Source organism: Trachemys scripta, chromosome 2 (assembly GCF_013100865.1).
Source record: "Trachemys scripta elegans isolate TJP31775 chromosome 2, CAS_Tse_1.0, whole genome shotgun sequence".
Classification (NCBI taxonomy): domain Eukaryota; kingdom Metazoa; phylum Chordata; order Testudines; family Emydidae; genus Trachemys; species Trachemys scripta.
In genome coordinates, this window is record NC_048299.1 from 247,032,918 (window position 1) to 247,051,294 (window position 18,377).

At 39.7% G+C, this 18,377-nt stretch overlaps 1 protein-coding gene across 10 annotated transcripts in view; it reads right to left on the reverse strand.

The window, feature by feature from the left end:
• The window catches only part of UBR5 (ubiquitin protein ligase E3 component n-recognin 5), a 142,022-nt gene that overhangs the window by 60,687 nt on the left and 62,958 nt on the right, over positions 1–18,377 (reverse strand). For all 10 annotated transcript variants that reach the window (XM_034763408.1, XM_034763414.1, XM_034763411.1 and 7 more), the window contains 6 exons: positions 15,290–15,474; positions 11,760–11,869; positions 9,432–9,544; positions 1,539–1,682; positions 1,343–1,454; positions 967–1,121 (listed from right to left, as the gene is read on the reverse strand). In XM_034763408.1, the coding sequence (XP_034619299.1) occupies positions 967–1,121; positions 1,343–1,454; positions 1,539–1,682; positions 9,432–9,544; positions 11,760–11,869; positions 15,290–15,474 (819 nt within the window). The remainder of the gene's footprint in view (positions 1–966; positions 1,122–1,342; positions 1,455–1,538; positions 1,683–9,431; positions 9,545–11,759; positions 11,870–15,289; positions 15,475–18,377) is intronic.

Genomic DNA, 18,377 nt, shown 5'->3' on the forward strand with positions numbered 1-18,377 from the left:
TAAGAAATAAGGGATATGCAGTTAAAGATGGTCCCCTTACATATGCATTACAATACTGAGTTAAGTCTGCATATTCAACCTTAAATTTGGGATTACCTGATTTATGTATTTAGCCATGCAAATTCTACACTGATTTAATTTACTTTTGACCCATAGTTTCTATTATTTTAAAGGGGAGAGGGGAATGACAAACTTAAAAGAAGCAGATTAATATCACAAGAGTTAGAAGCTCTGACTTGCAAAATATTGCAAACAAAGCATGCAAGTGCACAGCCAGACCTATTCGTCTTTACACCATCACTGGAACCTGATCAACCTTGATGCCATAGGAACCCAAAGAGGAGGGTCCATTTAATAAGATTGTGGGTTTGAGAAATATTCAAGAAGTTTCAGTCTTCTGGAAGTGCTTCAAGGGGACTCAGTAGTTCAGAATGCTCCTAAGACAGGATGTGCTGCACAGGCATGTGTCAGTGATTAAATGTTCATTAAGCTCCTTATAGACACATGCACTTCACATCCTATTAGACAGATGCTTAACAAGCTTAACACACACAGAGCATGAAATAGTTTTTGTTATTTTCAAATGTTCAGAAATGGGTCAGATGAAAATCTACTTTCCTCCTGAACAAAGCCATATCTGCTGTTCACTGAAGTCTTCACTGAAGCAATGGCTGCTTCCTCTGTAATAAAAATATTTTGCGCCTTCCATCCAAGGATTTCAAAGTACTGATATGGGATTTTCAGACATGCTTAAGTGTTTGTTAAGTGCCTAACTTCCAATGAAAGTCAAGGAAGTTGGATGCCTAGCTCCCTTAAACCATTTAAAAATCCCAGCCCTTTCAAATCTTAAACAAGTTTTAGAAAAAGGAAGCAGCATTCCCATTTTACAGATTAGGAAAACTAAAGCTCTGAGAAGTTAAACGACTAAAATCTAACAGGGAAATTAACAAGAGAACCCAAACAAACCTGTCCAGCTGTAAAAATGGCAACGCTTCTCTCATTCTGACCCAGGAAAGCAATGCTGCTAGTGGGGAAGTTATTTTCTTGCTCAGCTTTCCCTGTAGCAAGGTCAAATATGCAGTATCGAACCCAGTTCCCAGTCTTCAAGACAGCATGCACTCCTTCATGGGTACATGAACAAGAAAGAAAAAAATTAACCTCTCTCATTGGTGGCATTCTGTAACACAACAGAACACACATACAAACTATTGCATCTAATAATTTGTTAATCAATGCAGACAAGCATGCACCTGAATTTGACAGTTGAAATGTTTTCCACAAGGGGGGCGGGGGGAAAACACTTCTTAGAAGTGCAGCAGGGTAGTTTACAGAAAACACTTACCTTTTGAATCTACATTCACTGCTAGAATCTCTGTTTTTTCAGGAATACACAGCTTTTTAGGAGTCCTTTGGAAGCAGTCTGGAACTTTTGGAGTCCCGCCAGTTTTGACTACCTAAAAAACAAGAGTAAGATTTCAGTATGCAAACAGCATGAGGAAATTTCAAATTCCTGTTTTTAATTTCTCCATCCAACGTACCTGGAGTTCATCTATTCTGAGCAGCCTACAATCTTGGAGAAGGGAAGAAGGATCGGGATCTGAACCGGAGCTGCTCTGACAGTTTGTATTACTGGATGTGCCTGGAAATTTCACAGCAACATAGGCACCGTCCACTTTTAGTACCTACAAGCAGAACACATTAAATATAATTGATGTGTTACTAAAAACTTTGAGATAAAGCTGTAAAGTAGTTTTATTTACCCTGAACCTTTTTATCAGAGCACAGAAGTTTGGTCTGAGATGGTAAGTCTTAACTCCGAGGCCCCTAGTTATTAGGGGCATTATTCGTCTGCAGTTACTGGGCTCCTGTGCACCTATTTGTTTAGGTGGATTTCTTAACGCCTACCCCATATCCAGTATTTGGAATGACTATGAAAAGAAGCCACATGACAGTAATCGGTGAACAGCGTGGTCTTACTTATCTGACCCAATCCAATCTCAAAAATAGTTTACTACTAAAACTCTTGAGAGGATGTAGCCACGTGTACTCAGGAACATTTACACTACATCCATCTTTCCCCTTACAAAGGGGTCGAAAGCCACTCAGCCACTTCTTCTGAAATTCTAAGTGGAGCATCTCTTCAAGGGCAAGTACAATACATATGCATGACTGGTATGCTTGCCAAGTAAGTTCCTCGGTTTAGCACTGTGTTCATTAATGACCAAACTGGAAAACCATCGTGTTCCTTGGTCATTCCATCTGCAGTCACCAGTCTCTCAAAAGTACAAGAGAAAAATCAACAGAAAAAGTGTTATGTTCCTTTAGCTTTTGAGGCTTCTAGGACGAATGAAGGTCCAACAAAAGGTGAAAGTGTTAGTCAAAATCAGGTGATGAGACCCACCTTCAGATTTACTATGGCCTTCATCTCAAGGAACAACAACAACAACAACTCTGGAGCTTTTGCTAGCCTCTAACTTAAGTGAGATTTGTGCAGGTACCTTGCCTGCAAGGAAATAAAATAAATATTTTGTTCACTAGTCAACTGCAGCACCCTCCTCTACTCCTACGGAGTTGTAAGGAGTAGGGGGGCTTCCCTCTAAATCTTCAGGGTAACAGAGATGCCTTGGACTCCCAACCCTTCTCCCAACCAGTCTCAGGCTGCCAAGTGCCCCGGGGAAGTGGATGCATTGATGGAGAAAGAATACCTTACTTAACACCCTGTATCAAGGGAGATGGCACCAAGAATGGCAACAACGTCACCAGCAGTATCACAGGCACTGGTGCCAAAGCATATGGCACACTCACCCAAAGATGGGAGTGAGCTTTATGCCCTATTCCACGTCAATTAATACAGAGCGTACAGGATTGAAAAGTTGTAAGAATGTGGTGTAAAGCCACAAACCTGGCCCTGCCAAAAGAGAACATGTTCTAGACCAGAGTTTAGCTAGCAGGAATGCTAAAGAAAGAATGATGTTGCATGGAGGACTCAAGCAGTTTGATCCAGGCATTCCAGGGAAAACTACGCGTAGGAAATGTCGGTAAATAATCTACACTTTAAGGGAGGCTTCAGTGCCAGTTTCTCCAGTGACCATTGCTGTAGATTGAGTGTTTGAGACCACACTGAAGCCTTGGCACAACCATTGCTCTTACGTATGGAAACTCACAAATGACTGTTTAAATGCTGCTATGGAAGTCTTGATTTGTGCCTCTTCTGAAAACAGATGGCTCCGTACAGAGTCTTAACTTCTATCAGGAGCACTGAGAGCTATGAGGCCATCTTCCATGTTGTCTCCTTTCCCATCTTCAAGACTTACATAACCTGCAACAGGGGAAAAAGTCGGCGCTCTCCCTAGCATCTAACAGATCAACACATCTTCCTAAAACAAATCTGCTCTAGACTTCTTCTGATCACACTTCAGCTCAGTTGCTTTAAATGGTGACTGCTTTTCATATATTCAGTAAAAAAGAAATACTGACAGAATAAGAAAAATGCAGTGACCCTAAAAGGAAACTGTTTTTTAAAGGTGAAGCACCAAAACTGAAAATCTTTATTTAGAAGAAACTAATAGTCATTCAGAGTTCATTTAGGAAAACTAGGGAAAACCTTCATTCAGGAAGATTTGGGAGAGAAGGGATGAGAAGTGAGCTCCTGAAAAAAAAAAAAGACTACAAAGGTAGCTCCTTCATTGACAGATGTTACAGTAGTTATTGGCTTTTATGTGTCAGACTAGTCGGGATGGTCCACCCACTGACAAATCAAGCAACCAACTGGGAAGTAAATACTGGATGCTCTGATCCCAGTTATACACAGAGAACACAGACCCAAGAGTTTGGATCTATTATATATTTGCCTTTAGAGAAAGATTAGTTGACCAGTATACAACGGCAAATTTTTTCTTAAAACTAGTCAAGTAGCTCAGACTCATTTTTATTCCCAGTTTATTTTAGTCTCAGTTCAATGAAAGAAGCTCACTATTAACCCTGGTGTTTTATTATTTTATTCTTTTTAATAAAAATATTTGACTTAGACATATCTTTCAGAAACAGAATTGTTTACTACAGACATTCCACACTGGTAGTGTAACTTCTCACAATTTGTGCAAATGCCATCAAAAACTAAAATACAATATTCACTTTACAATTTTAGTAACAGAATATATGCATATATTGTACACAGTCATACATTCAGTAAGAGTTAGCCTCTAAGAGTTATTAAACAGAAACTTATTTAGAACAAAGACAAGCAGATAAAAATGCTGAAGTTTAAATACACTTCCAAAAGCAAAATTCACCTTCCATGGCATTTGCTGACTTTCACTATTCTCTCTTGATGCCGCATTCCACTTATATTCCACCTTAGTTTTTCAATATTTTAAAATATTGGTTGAAAAGGAAATATTTGAGTAAATTTGCCATATAGAGATATGCATTTATTAACATTGAACACTTTCTTGTGCATTTCATTAAGTTATACTAAAAAAGCAAAGTGAAGAAAATATATTCTGAACGATCAGGAAAATAAAACATTCAACAGTACATTCTGTTCTTCAGCAACAAATGGAGGCAATTCTGCTGAGGTTCTTCTCCTTAGGGCTCAGTGTAGAAGACTATGTTTGACGAACACTCCCCAGTATTAAAGAACATGGAAGATGACTATTACAGAGCCGATCCTTTCAGGAATTACATTTTTTGGGGTCTACTAGTAACCTGCATAAATATTCCATCTCTCAAGGGTGACTGGATTTCCTCTCCAAAAAGCAGCACAGCTAGCCAAGTGGAAGTGCAATTTTACACTTTTAACCAATTCACCATGGGACTGAACAAGACCAGTTTAATAGCTTGCCCTATTTCAATATAACCCATAATTACTTTATGTAAAGAGAAGACTACTTCCTTACTCTCAGAGCATGTACAAAAGGCCATGCCTAAAGGAATAATGGGATTAAGACAAGTACAGCCATGAAAAGGAGCTACATACCTTTTTGGGGACCATGTTAGATGTGAGCACCTCTAAGGCATCTTTCCTATGGGGTTGAGGCCCAAGGCAAAAATTCTAGAAACTAAGAGACTAAATGCATTTGAAGCACTGCCTAAAAGGATATATCCCAATCTTCTGACCAAGTTTTGTTACCCATTCAATCCAATTTGGGCATTCCACACAAGATTCCCTAGAATCAGAAGAACATTTTGGCTTATGAACTTAGAAATGGACACTATCCTGAACTCTCACCTGATCCAGGATACCGTTGATGGACTGAAGTTGTTTGGGGAAGCCCTGGACACTGCCTATAGGAAGCTTCAGACCAAATAGAACTGCAGCTGCCAAAGTACAAGACAGAAGCAGCTTCAACCCAATTTTCCTACACTTCTGATTTCAACCATTCCAAGCAGCAGAGTCTAATAGTTGAAATAGCAGGTGCAAAACTTTAGTGCTGAATAATATTACTCCCTGTTCCTGTATCCATCTGTTTTCACCATCTTGGCAACCTTCTAATTAGGATCTCCTTGACCCACAGGGCTTCGAGGAATATGCTTTGGATTCCATTCTAAACCCATGAGGATTAGGATTAAAGTGGAACATCATGACTAGGAAACAATACAAGTCTGGGAAATAACCTGAACCTACATCCAAGAGCTTCCATCTGACAAGTTCTGCTGCTCTCCCGTCTGCCAGTGTCTTTTAAGGATACAATAAAGTAGGAGTTACTGCACTCAGACCATCCTTCTGTGTAGTACCAAAGGAACAAATATACAACAGTAGATTCCTACCAATTCCATGAGGTCTGTTTCTATAACATGGTTGCTGTTCAAACTATGGGGGAAACTGACAGAGCCCAGTGTTAATAGGATCACTGCGGAGGCCAAGCAATGGGACAAGGGGACCAACATGAGGATTGTATCTTACCAGGATCAGAGGCTGAGTCCACACCACACCCCTTCACCACCCTCCCCACACCTCAAAAAAAAAAAAAAAAAAAAAAAAAAAAAAACAGCTGGTCAGATCTTAAATTCATTCCTCTGAATAGGGTCCTACAAACAGACCACACCACCTGGTCTGTGCAGTATCCTAACAGCATCTAGAGATTATAAAGATTTAGGCAAAGTCGTTGCACACAGTCAAGTGTACTTGCAGCACTAAAAATTTCCAGAGGCCAGAATAGTTTGTCTTTATGAATCTAGATTCTTGAAAGCTATTTGCTGGTTCAATCTACCCATCAAATGCTTTGTGGCGATTCCGAACTAAGCCCCTAGCTCTAAACTCAATCTCCCTTTGAAACTTTAAAAAAAGATTTTTATAATTTTGGAGCAACTGAAATACTAGCCTGAAGTGACAATACATGAGTCACAGGGTCTTTTACCCTAAACCCAAACATTTTTTTTCTTCACTATGCCCCAAACAGAGAAATCATAGGCAAGTTCAGATGCTTTCTGCTGGTTAGAAGATAGCAATCAAGTACTGCTCTCGGCAAGAAGGCTGTCATTGCCTGCTTACTAAGCAGTATTTCTCAAAGACGTCACATTAGTCCTGTGCTTCATGAGATTCACCAGAAGACAAATTAAGAGAATGAAGTTTAAGGTGTTGTGGTTTTGACCTTCAAAGTCTCGAAATGGTTTGCGTTTTGGCTATTTGAGGGACTGCTTCACCCCCTCTCCAGTTATCTGAGGTGTCTAAGGTAGCAGACCTTAGGAGAAGATTTTCATTGAAGTTTCCTCAAGCTATGGAAGTCTCACAAACCCTGATCTGTCAGAGCCTTGATTTCATACTGCAGGAGGTTGTACAAAACATTTACTTTTCCAAAGATGGTGGTGGCACAGAGAGGGACAACTGGGTTATTTTGTTTGTGTATGGGGCGGGAGAGGAGAGGAGAAGAAGGAGAAGGAGAATGGAAAAGAATAGGATTGAGTCCATTCCAAAATTGGGCAGGTCATCTTGTCTTTTTGACATGTTTGATAACTGTCATTTGGAAGTCTGTATGCATCTAAAAATTAATGATACATGCAATGTATAAATCTAAAACATGAGGACCCAAATTCTCTTTCCATTCAATAAAGAGTTAAAAAAGGTTAAACAATTACCAAGATTACCGTTGAAAGATGAACAAGATTGGCTATTGTGGAGGCTTGCAAGACAGAAGTATAATGAACAGTATTTTTCCAGTGGATATTAAGTGTGTCCCCAACTTGTTCTGCACAACTTCATGGGCAGAAAGAAGCTAAGCAATCTGAATCAGTAAGGTTGCAACTTGCATTTCTCTGCCCTCTTTCACTGGACTTTATAAGTGCAGGTCTATTTTTGCATTCTGGGTTCTGGAAGCTACTGTTTAATTGTACATTTTACAGTGCTATATAAATATATAAGAAGTAATGTTTCCCTACCTTAAAGAATTTACAATCTAAGAGATATAAATGGATATTAAAACAGTACCATAAATGAGTATGGTGCGTAAAACACATTCCTGACCATCAAGAGTTCACATTCTACGATAAGTCAACTTGATATCTCATGATTAGAAAAATGATGGCAAAAGGACGGACATTAATAACAGCAGTACAACTGTGTGATTGTTTCGGTCGGTAATACAAGAATTGGACACTGAGAATTATTTTTTCCAAACTGTTCATTCATGCCTGATACCATTTCTTGGAAGAGAGGAATAGGTTTTGTAGGCTTCATTTCTGTTCAGACAAAGGAGAGTCTGCAGAGATTACTGGAGGAGAAGGTGGTAAGCATTCTTGAAAGCAGTGGGATTGGTGGGTAGGGAACCTGTCCCTTTCTTTTTGATAGCCTGAACATTTTACAGTTTTACTTTTAGAAACACTGTTTGCATTATTATGGTGCCATCTAGCCTTCTATATGTAAAAAAAATCAGCAAAGGTGACAGTAGTCCTGAGGGGTGGGCCTCCTTACTAGCAATTGATGGACATTTGTAAGTTATAAAAATTTACAGGCAGAAAGATTGCTATATTTGCACATCACAAAAACGGTGTACAAAACAAATTCAACCTCATTTATTATATTTGTATTACAGTGGCACCTAGAGGTCTCACCCCAGATTTAGCACCATTGTGCCAGGTACTGTACAGACACAGTGAGAAACCGTCCCTGCCCTGAAGAGCTTACAATCTAAACGGAAGAGATAGACGAAAGGCAAATAGATTAAATGGTTTTCGCAAAGTCGCAGACCACATCAGTGGCAGAAATAGTAATAGAATCCAAGTATCCTGATTCCCAGTCCAGTGCCCTATCCACTAGAACACAGTCTCCCCAAGAGAAACCTGCAAATGCTTTCGGGTGTTCTTACATAAACTACTTAATGCTCCCCTATGCAGCAATAATCCATACAAGAAAGTGGAAATTCATCATGGGATCTTCCCGTTTCAGAAAGGGGAAGTTTACTGCAGTTTACTACAAACTGTTTTGGCTTTTATAACATACGGAGATATATCTATCTCATAGAACTGGAAGGGACCCCGAAAGGTCATTGAGTCCAGCCCCCTGCCTTCACTAGCATGACCAAGTACTGATTTTGCCCCAGATCCTTAAGTGACCTCCTCAAGGATTGAACTCACAACCCTGGGTTTAACAGGCCATTGCTCAAACCACTGAGCTATCCCTCCTCCCGGTTTGGAGAATACTGCAGAAACATGCCCAACTGACCTCATCCCTCCCAACTAATTTCACAAAGCTAGAACCAAAGGAGTGTTGGAAACAAAGGCAGTACAGTGCAGAGACAGAACCTCCCACTCTGGCACTCTTGATCCTGTGCAAGATCTCTGAAGGCAGATTCACCTTCACATGTGGGTACAGAGGGAAGTTCGGGGTCCTGAGATATATAGGACCAGACAAACTGGCATTCTTGAATAAAGTAAAGTGTCCTGATGGTGCCATTTAGTAAAAAGTGAAATAAAATTATTCCCAGTCTCCAGTAAACATATCAGTTTATTTCTACGCCGAACCTTGTTCTTGTTTGTTTTCCGGGGTTCCATTTCACCAAAGGATTTGTCCAAGCAAATTTTCAGGTGATGCTATCTCAAAAATAGAGTTTATTTGACCCACCATGATTTTGCTGGACAAACTAGGGGGCTACTGTTCCTTCCATTGTAAGAACTTTTGAGCAAGGTCAATTCTTTGTGCTTTTCTTGCAATGCTAGACTTGGAACAAGTCCAGGGAAAATCAAAGATTACTTCTTTCACAGTCAGAGTTTTGGACTCACAGTGTGTTTGCAGTTGATGAGCACCATTGACTGTGTTAAGAACAAATGTTAAAAGTTGTGCTGGGAAGAAGCACAGCGAACAATACTCCCGTCTGTCCCCAAAATTGGGTCACTTTACAGGCAAAGTAAAACCAACTGTACAGTCAGCCAATCGAAAGGAAAGATTGTTTCACAGCAATTAAAAGGAAAGCAATCAGAATTCATTTTAAACAAACCTTGCCAACAGGAACATTCTTAACATCTTCTACAAACACGACTTCCCTAAGAGACCACTGCTCTTCATTCACTTTCTCTTCTTCTTTCGGAGCAGGTGTAGACCGTCGTCGTTCTTAAACGACAACAAAATAATAAGTACCAAAAACCCCAAACTTGAAACATTTCATCAAGATCTTACTTTATGCCTAACACTCACACTTTGCAAAAGCGTACCATTATTCAAATCAAAATTTAAATCAGAAGTAAAATTTAGTTTGAGTCAAACACTGTCTGAAGTCAGAGTAGCATGACAGAATTTCTCAATGCCACATAAATGTTTTGCTAATAAATCTGTACCAAACAGTAAAGCTGTTCCATAACAACAAAAAGAAACTAAAAAAAGTCTATTAAAGCTATGACTTCCTTAGTCATGTTAATTCATTCCTAGGCATGTTTGTTTATTCCATATGTTAAAGATTCCGAGTATTAAGGTACCAAAAAACTGTTCTTGTAATGATACAGTAACTATGAAAAAGGACCTAAAAAGCTGAAGTTAGCATAAGATCCTTAATTCAGACATGTTAAATATGCTGCATTATTTATTACAGCCTTGCAAAATTCTCCCAACTAGCCCAGGCCAATATTTGACAGATGAATAAAACAGTATTACCCATTTTGGACCTGGGTTGCAATGTATTCATGGCAGTCATATTTTTGTATTAAAGATCAACATCTGAAGAGCAAGTGTTAAGATTCACGTTTGTATTCTTGTTAGTAGTGTAACATGGCTGAGTTAACATTAGTATGAAGCCTTTTGCTTCCTTAATTATAAGAGTTCATATTAACATATGATTTCGTATTTTTTTTAAATAAAGAAACAGGAAAAAGATTTCTAAACTCCACACATTTATAGCCCTGCACTTATAGCTTTAAAATTCTACACAAACGTATAAGCACAGGCTGAAAACATGGGGTCTTAATAGCTGGAACATAACTATGTAAACACTGAAAGATTAAACAGACAATTGTGGCCTGAAGTCTTTTAAGTCAAAAAACAGTTGCTGCATTCAAAACGGATCTATAAAACAGTTTTCTATTTTGAAAGCTTTCTATTTAGATATTGACTGTAACAAAATTAGTATTGTAGGTCTGAACCTAAAGTTCTCTAATCTAGGTAGTTATGTGACCCTTCAGTACACTCTGGTATGTGTATAACTGGAGGGACAGGGGTCAAAATGAGGAAGTTGTTGAAATTATAGTATCCGAATAAGAATAGCTATACTGATTAAAAGTCACAAAGGTGGTGTGGTAGGGACAAGTGCTTTGAGTTTTTAATGTGGCATATTTGGTATTCTGAGAACTACTGATGCAAGTAAACAGTTTTACAGCATATGTGCAATACTGAACTTCTAAATTTTTAAAACTATTACTTTGTGTATATGCACATAAGAGTGTAAGAAGGTCCTCAGAGAAAGACTAACCAATTGGAAGCATGCCCTGGGTAAGATGCCTGAGCAAAATACACAGAAATGTCTTAAAATAATCTGGAAGTGCATAAGGTATATTTCTGCCACCCTTGCACACTTCAAAAACTGAAGAATGGATTTTACTCAATTTTTCAAAACCAGCTCAACTCTAGGTTGAAACCGAGCATGGAAAATTTCATTCCAGGAAGTTCTAAACGTAAGAAAATGGTTATAATGGAAGACTCTGTACAACTAACTACAGTGTTTCTACCACACATCATACAGTTATTGGCTTTTGTATAAATCTACAACAAGTTTCATGACTGAAATTTACTATATTTAACTTTAAGTACCAGCACTAAACGCCCACTGTTTATTTTAATAAATTCTACATTAGAAGAACACCGGCAGATCTGAACTTTCAGCATCAGTGGATTAAAAAATGTTTTCACAGTAGTCTTTAAGTGAACTGCAGTTAGGATAGAAGAGCCAAAATGCATTTTGCCAGTCAGAAAGTTACATTTTCAAAGATTTCTGTTAACTACACTATTCATAAGACATCTCCCATTTACTGATTTTAAATTACTTGTCAAGAGCACTCTTCAATGCTAGAGATAAATAAAACCAAACATACATCGTGATAGATTTAGTGTAACTGTGATAAATACAAATGCTCTGCGGTTACGCAAACCTGACTTACGAAAATCCACACTTACAGAAAAAGTTCCGTAAGCTTTTCTTTACTTTTTTTTTGGGGGGGGGGGGGGGGGGGGGGGGGGGGGGGTAGTTATGGGGCATACGTTCCTGACCTATGCAAAATTCAACTTAAGCAAGGCATCTGTAACAGTTATATAGACACTGCACTATTAAAGTAAAACTTACTGTACGGCATTGATGCGCTGCTTGCAATTGAAGATGCATCACTACAGGTAGAAGCTGGGGATGGTGGTGGACCCATTTCAGTTTTCACTGGTTCCTGTTTGCTTTCAGGCCTAGGATTTAAGAATTTAATTATATTTATAAAAAAACCATTAACAGAATGAAAAGTCTATTTCAAGGTTTGGACAAACAGTTTCTTGGGCTTGTTTTGCTGAACAAAAAAGCTATTCTAGCCAAGCATTTCACACTGTAATTTGTGTAAGAGCTAAAAATACTTTTCTTTTTTCGAACACTTAAACAGATTTCTTAATTTAGAATGAAACAGTAAAAACCCTAATACAAATCTATATTTCTACGCTTTTAACATATCCCATTATAGAGCTACTAGGATAAAGTTATAATGTCTAGATGATGCTATGTTCCTTACGCAGGGTCTAGCTGTAAAATTGTTCTCAATGGAGAGTTGAAATCCCACATTTTGGAATGTTAAAACACCCCCAAATGTGAACTAATTTGGGAGGATAGGGTGGGAAGAAGAGAAAGGTGTTTATTTATTAAAGTGTCTTATAACTCAAAATAGTTTGACAGTTTTCTTACAATTTAACAAAAACAGCTTGCTTTTAAGAGTAAGTGAAAATTTTCAGGCCAAACCAGTCTTTTCAAGTCAGAGTTATCCAAGGGCTAACAGGACTTTTTAACGGAAGCTGGATGTAACCCTAACATAGCTTTTCACAATATAATTAGTACCAAGACTGAAGCAATTTCCAGATTACTAAAATACATAATTGTTCAAGTAAAATTTTACTACCACTATGAAACAACACAGTAGACAAAAGAGTCTCAGTCTTCACATAACACTCCTGTTGCTTAAATGTCCATAGTTTCAAACACTTGTAGCAACATCTTGCCTGCAGTTAAAATGTACGCACATTTAGGCAATTTGAAAATGCAGGCTTTACCAATAAATCTGAGTCTCACTCTAAGATGGAATAATAAAAAACACTCCAGATTTCGCTCAACCCCATACTCCTTAGCTGAGGTCTGACCACTTCCAAGTATTTTCCTTTATATTTTGGCATCACCAATTCAAAGCTCTCAAGTGAAATGTTCAACAACCTATCTAATTGATAAAGTAACTGAATCACCCCTTTGGGATTGTTTTTTCCTTCCCGCTCAATTGTGTGATGTCAAGTTATAACAAGATGTTATAAGCTAGCAACCATGTTCTGTTAAAAATATCAATAAATTTACCTAATTAAAAATCTCCTACTATAATATACAGTACATAAGAGCATCATTTATTGCTTTGCCAAGCAATACCACCAGCTGGAAATGATATTCAGCCAAAAGCAAATAAAAGCTAAAGCAATAAATATGGTCACATGTATTAAACAATCATATATAATACATCAATTTAGTAACAAACTAAAAGCAATACCATCAAGTCAACTACCACCTCTCAAAACGGAGCATCAGCAAGACATTTTTCTTTTAAATTGTGTTAACTTGCTATTTGTGATCCAAAATTATATAATAAGTCTATGCAGATGTATGTACTTTTAATTGTAACAGATATGGTGCAATTTCAGTCCCTCACCAATAATGATTAAAAGATATTATTCCTATTTGGGAAAGTAAATGTATTTCAAAAAAATAAGGGGTCCCCCTGCAAAAAAGTGGACTAATGCCCTCTGGAAACTATGAGGACTTTATCTTGAATGTTCTTGCTTATTTTACTGCTGTGATTTTTCAACCTTTTTTCATTTGCAGACCCCTACAAAAGTTTCAAATGGAGGAGTGAACCCCTTTGGAAATCTTAGGTGTAGTCTGCCGACAACAGGTTGAAAACCACCGTTTTACTGAATTTCCCTAGAGATTACCTTCACTCTTTACATCTGAGCTATACTAGTGATCACTCTGAGGAGGAAATGACAGTTAAAAGCAGGAGGAGGATATGGGAAAGAGGAATGGTAGTGGAAACAGCTGACCTGAACAGCATTAGGACAAAGGAAAAAGTAGTGGCCAATGCTGTGAGGAGCGGCCAGGGGAGCAGTGACATCTGGCTGTTATCAGTTGATCTATCCAGGAGGAAGTAATGGCTGAGCTGGTCATTTGATAGGTACCATAGGGAGAAAGAAAAATGGCACCACCTATCCAATGGCCTTAAATTTTTATTTGAAAGAAGTTATTTAGACAAGGGTGAATTTCTGGTTGTTAGTGGACATTAGGTTAACTACTTATCAGATGTCAACTTTTCAGAAAAGGGTCTGATTAAGAACCGAAGAAACACCCAAACAATTTAGCAACTACAAACTTCTACAACAAATGCGCTAAGGCAAGCTCAAGACCTTATCAAAAATGATCAAGTCCGTTAATTTTTGGAAGTTTTCAAATAAGTACTATGAAGTTAAAAAAATGTATTAACGTATTGATTTTCAAGGTGAGCAGGGTAAAGAGAAGAGATGAGCACAGTCAAGTGACCCAATAGGTAAATAGGCCGCTCTCTTCCTCTCTCTAATTCCAGAACAAAATTTACTGGCTGAACTAGACTGAAGCATAAATATGGTGTTCAGTAACCCTATGGTCTCTTAGTCAGACCGCCTGACATTAACAACTCAGTTATCCCAACAGTCTGTTTTCCCTCTCACATCAAGCAATCCTACTGATACTAGAGAACACTGGAATCACCAATAACGCCCCTATCAAAGTCTATTTTTTTTAATAATAGTTTTTTTTAATGGTTTAGTAGTTTCAACAAGTGGCACTGTCATGTCTCTGTTTGCTTGCCTGCCTACCCTGATCCCTATCACTGATAATTCCTCCTTTAGATTCAGTTATCCTGAGATTCTTCACAAGACAGTCTTCTTTCTCATATGCTGCTATGTTTCTAACACCATCTATTTAATGTTAAAGAATACACTAGAACCTGAGTTACAAATACCAGAGTTACGAACTGACCAGTCAACCACACACCTAATTTGGAACCAGAAGTACACAATCAGGCATCAGCAGAGACGAAAAAAAAAGCAAATACAGTACAGTACTGTGTTAAACGTAAACTACTAAAAAACTGAAGGGAAAGCAGCCTTTTTCTTCTGCATAGTAAAGCTTCAAAGCTGTATTAAGTCAATGTTCAATTGTAAACTTTTGAAAGAATAACGTTTATTTAGAGTTAGGAACATTTCAGGAGTTACAAACAACCTTCATTCCCGAGGTGTTCATAACGTGGAGGTTCTACTATGTAAGTGGTTTGTGTCACTCACTCATTACCCCTAAAATAATCCATTTTACTGAAATAGTTATTTGCCAGGTAATCTCCATCAGTGACGTCCGGAAAGATCTCACAGCAGCAGCAGCCTGCAGAAACTATGGGGATTTTGTTTAATTTCATCAGAGTCTGGCAGAAACTTCATATAAGTTTGATGCAAACTCATGATTGCCAGTATCAATTAATCGGTATCTCAATTAATACTACACCAAACTAGTAAATTTTCACTCCAAAAATACATTCAGATTCTTTTTAGTGCACTTACTTTGCCTCAGTAGTTTTGCTAGCTTTCTCCATGTTTTTCAAGCTCTCTGGTGATCGAAGCTGGAACCTACAGCTATCATTCATATTCCAAACAGATTCCATTAGGACACCCACTTTAGGAATTCCAGCGCTAATTGAAAAAGCCACAGCTCCAGCATGATAAAGGGGATTATTTCTCAGGCACACCTACAGACAAGAGTTAGAAATAGATGAATATTTCTATGTAAGATCAGACAAAGAATGATATTGATTCAGATAAGAGTACAAGCAAACATTGAACATACATATATCTCTGTGAAAGTGTCTCATTTCCTCAGCAATTAGAAAGGGAAAACTTTAGGGGAGGAGTGGACACAATAGGTGCAGATGCAACCAGCAGTTGCTAGCTGCAAAACGGCCATTTCAAATACGACTTTACCAAGTAACTATAACCTTAAAGGGCCAGCCTCAGAAAAGAATGCTAGGAAAAAAATGTTCCTAGAAGAGTGCCACCCTCCCCTGGGGAGTCAATAAGGACCAAGCAGCAGCTCCTTGGAAAGAGGCTGTTCTGGCTGTGTGACTAGCACAGTTATCATAATCACACAGCACGTGATGCTGAGAGTCTTAGGTTGTTTTCAGACCTTTTCAGGCCCCAATCTGGCAAATGCTTATATGAGTAAACTAAGCATTTGCCAGATCAGAGCCTAATACTGAATGACTTATAAAGCAGTATTCTCAGTAGAGTACATCAAGTGTTTAGTCCTACAGCCCATAATACGTTCTTTACTACTTTTTAAAGCAATCCAAATTGAATTATGGACAAATAGCTACCCCTGGGGCAAAGCTCATGTACATAAATTTTAAAGAAATAAAACAGTTGTAGATTAAGCTACCTCATCTGTATTGTTTGTTCTATACTCCTAGTGAATTTGTAGAGTGCAATTAGTTAAAATTCAAAACACAAAAAAAATGCATGGTGACAGGTTTCAGAATGGTAGCCATGTTAGTGTTCTTCAAGATGCATTACTCATGTCCATTCTATTCTAGGTGCGTGCGCGCCCATGTGCACAGTCAGATTTTTCCATAGGGTCAGCTGCGTCGCGCACTTGAGTGCTGCGCTCATGCGCCAGTATATTCAGTGCCGACGACCCTATGCCCTCTCAGTTACTTCTTGCCAGCAACTCTGCCACAGGGGCAGGAGGGCGGGTAACAGAATGGACATGAGCAACACATCTTGAAGAACAGCAGTTATGAAAAGTAGGTAACCATTTTTCTTCGAGTGCTTGCTCATGTCAATTCCATTCTAGGGGGACACACAAGCAGTATCCTTGGAGGTGAGCTCGGAGTTCACGGACTTGCGGCTTGCAACATTGCTCCACCGAAACCAGCATTGCCCCAGGCCAGCTGGGTAAGTGTGTAATGGAACATTAACGTGTGGATGGACGACCAGGTGGCCACCTGACAGATGTCCTAGATAGGCACTTGGGCTAGGAAAGCTGCCAAAGAGGCTTGCGCTCTGGTTGAATGGGCGGTCACGATTGCCAGAGGCATCCTTGCCTGATCGTAGTAGCAGCAAATGCAGGCAGTGAACCAAGAAGAAATTCTTTGAGCAGGCTCTAGACAACCTTCCATCCTGTCGGCCACCATGACGAACAATTGCGCCAATTTGCGGAACAGCTTAGTCCTTTCAATGTAGAAGGCTAGCGCCATCCTGACATCTAGGGAATGCAACCTACACTCCTCCTCCTGACTTATGCTGCTTTGGAAAAAAAGCAGGTAAGTAAATGTTCTGGCCTGTATGAAACTGAGATCACCTCAGGCAGGAAAGCCGGGTGTGGCTGCAGCTGGACCTTATCTTTGTAAAACCCATATAGGGCGGTTCTGAGGTAAGAGCCCTAATCTCAGAGACCAGGCAGGCAGATGTTACTGCAACCAACAACGTGACTTTCCAGAAAAGGAAGAGGAGAGAGCAGGAAGCCAGAGGCTCGAAGGGGGTTCCCATGAGCCACAACAGCACATGATTCAGGTCCCACAGAGGGACCGAGTCCCTGACGTGCGGGTAGAGGTGCTCGAGGCCCTTGAGGAACCTGGTAGTCATGTCCTGGGTGAAAACTGACCTACCCTCAAGGGGCGGATGGAAGGCTGAGAGAGCAGCTAAGTGGACCTTGATAGTTGAAAGGGACAGGCCTTGGAGCTTGAGATAAATAATAATAATAAAAAAAATGGAGATATCCCATCTTCTAGAACTGGAAGGGACCTTGAAAGGTCATCGAGTCCAGCCCCCTGCCTTCACTAGCAGGACCAAGTACTGATTTTGCCCCAGATCCCTAAGTGGCCCCCTCAAGGATTGAACTCACAACCCTGGGTTTAGCAGGCCAATGCTCAAACCACTAAGCTATCCCTCCCCCCAAAATGCAAAAGGTAGTCCAGGATCAATTGCAGCGAGGCCCACTTATGTTACCCAAGGTCTAACAAGTGAACTGCTTTCATTTGGCCAGGTAGGTCGCTCTGGTGGAGGGCTTTCTGCTGCCCAACAGGAACTGCTGGACACCAGCCAATCACTTCTGCTTCTCTGCATTTAACCATGCAGCAGCCAAGACGTAAGGTGCAGCGCCGCCAGGTTCGGATGCAGAAGACTGCCATGGTTTTGTGACAGCAGATCCAACCGGAGCGGTAGCTTTAACTGAGCAGCCACCAAGAAGTCCAATAGCATGCCAAACCAGCATTGGTGCTACGAGGATTACTTTCGCCCTGTCCTAATTGATCTTCATGAGGACTCTGTGGATCAATGGAACTAGGGGGAAGGTGTACATTAGAGCCACCTCAACCACGGGCATAGGAAAGTGTCTGACAGGAAGCCTCTGTCGAGCCCCCAAAAGGAGCAGAAAATGTGGAATTTCCTATTGTGCCTGGACGCAAACAGATCCACCTGGGGAGTACTCCACCTCTGGAAGATGATGCTGACTACCTCTGGATGGAAAGGCCACACATGGCGAGACTAGAAGGTCCTGCTGAGGCGATCTGCCAAGGCATTCCTGGCCCCAGTGTGGTGTGTGGCTATGAGATGGATGTCATGTTGTACACAAGTCCCATAGCCTGAGGGCTTCCTG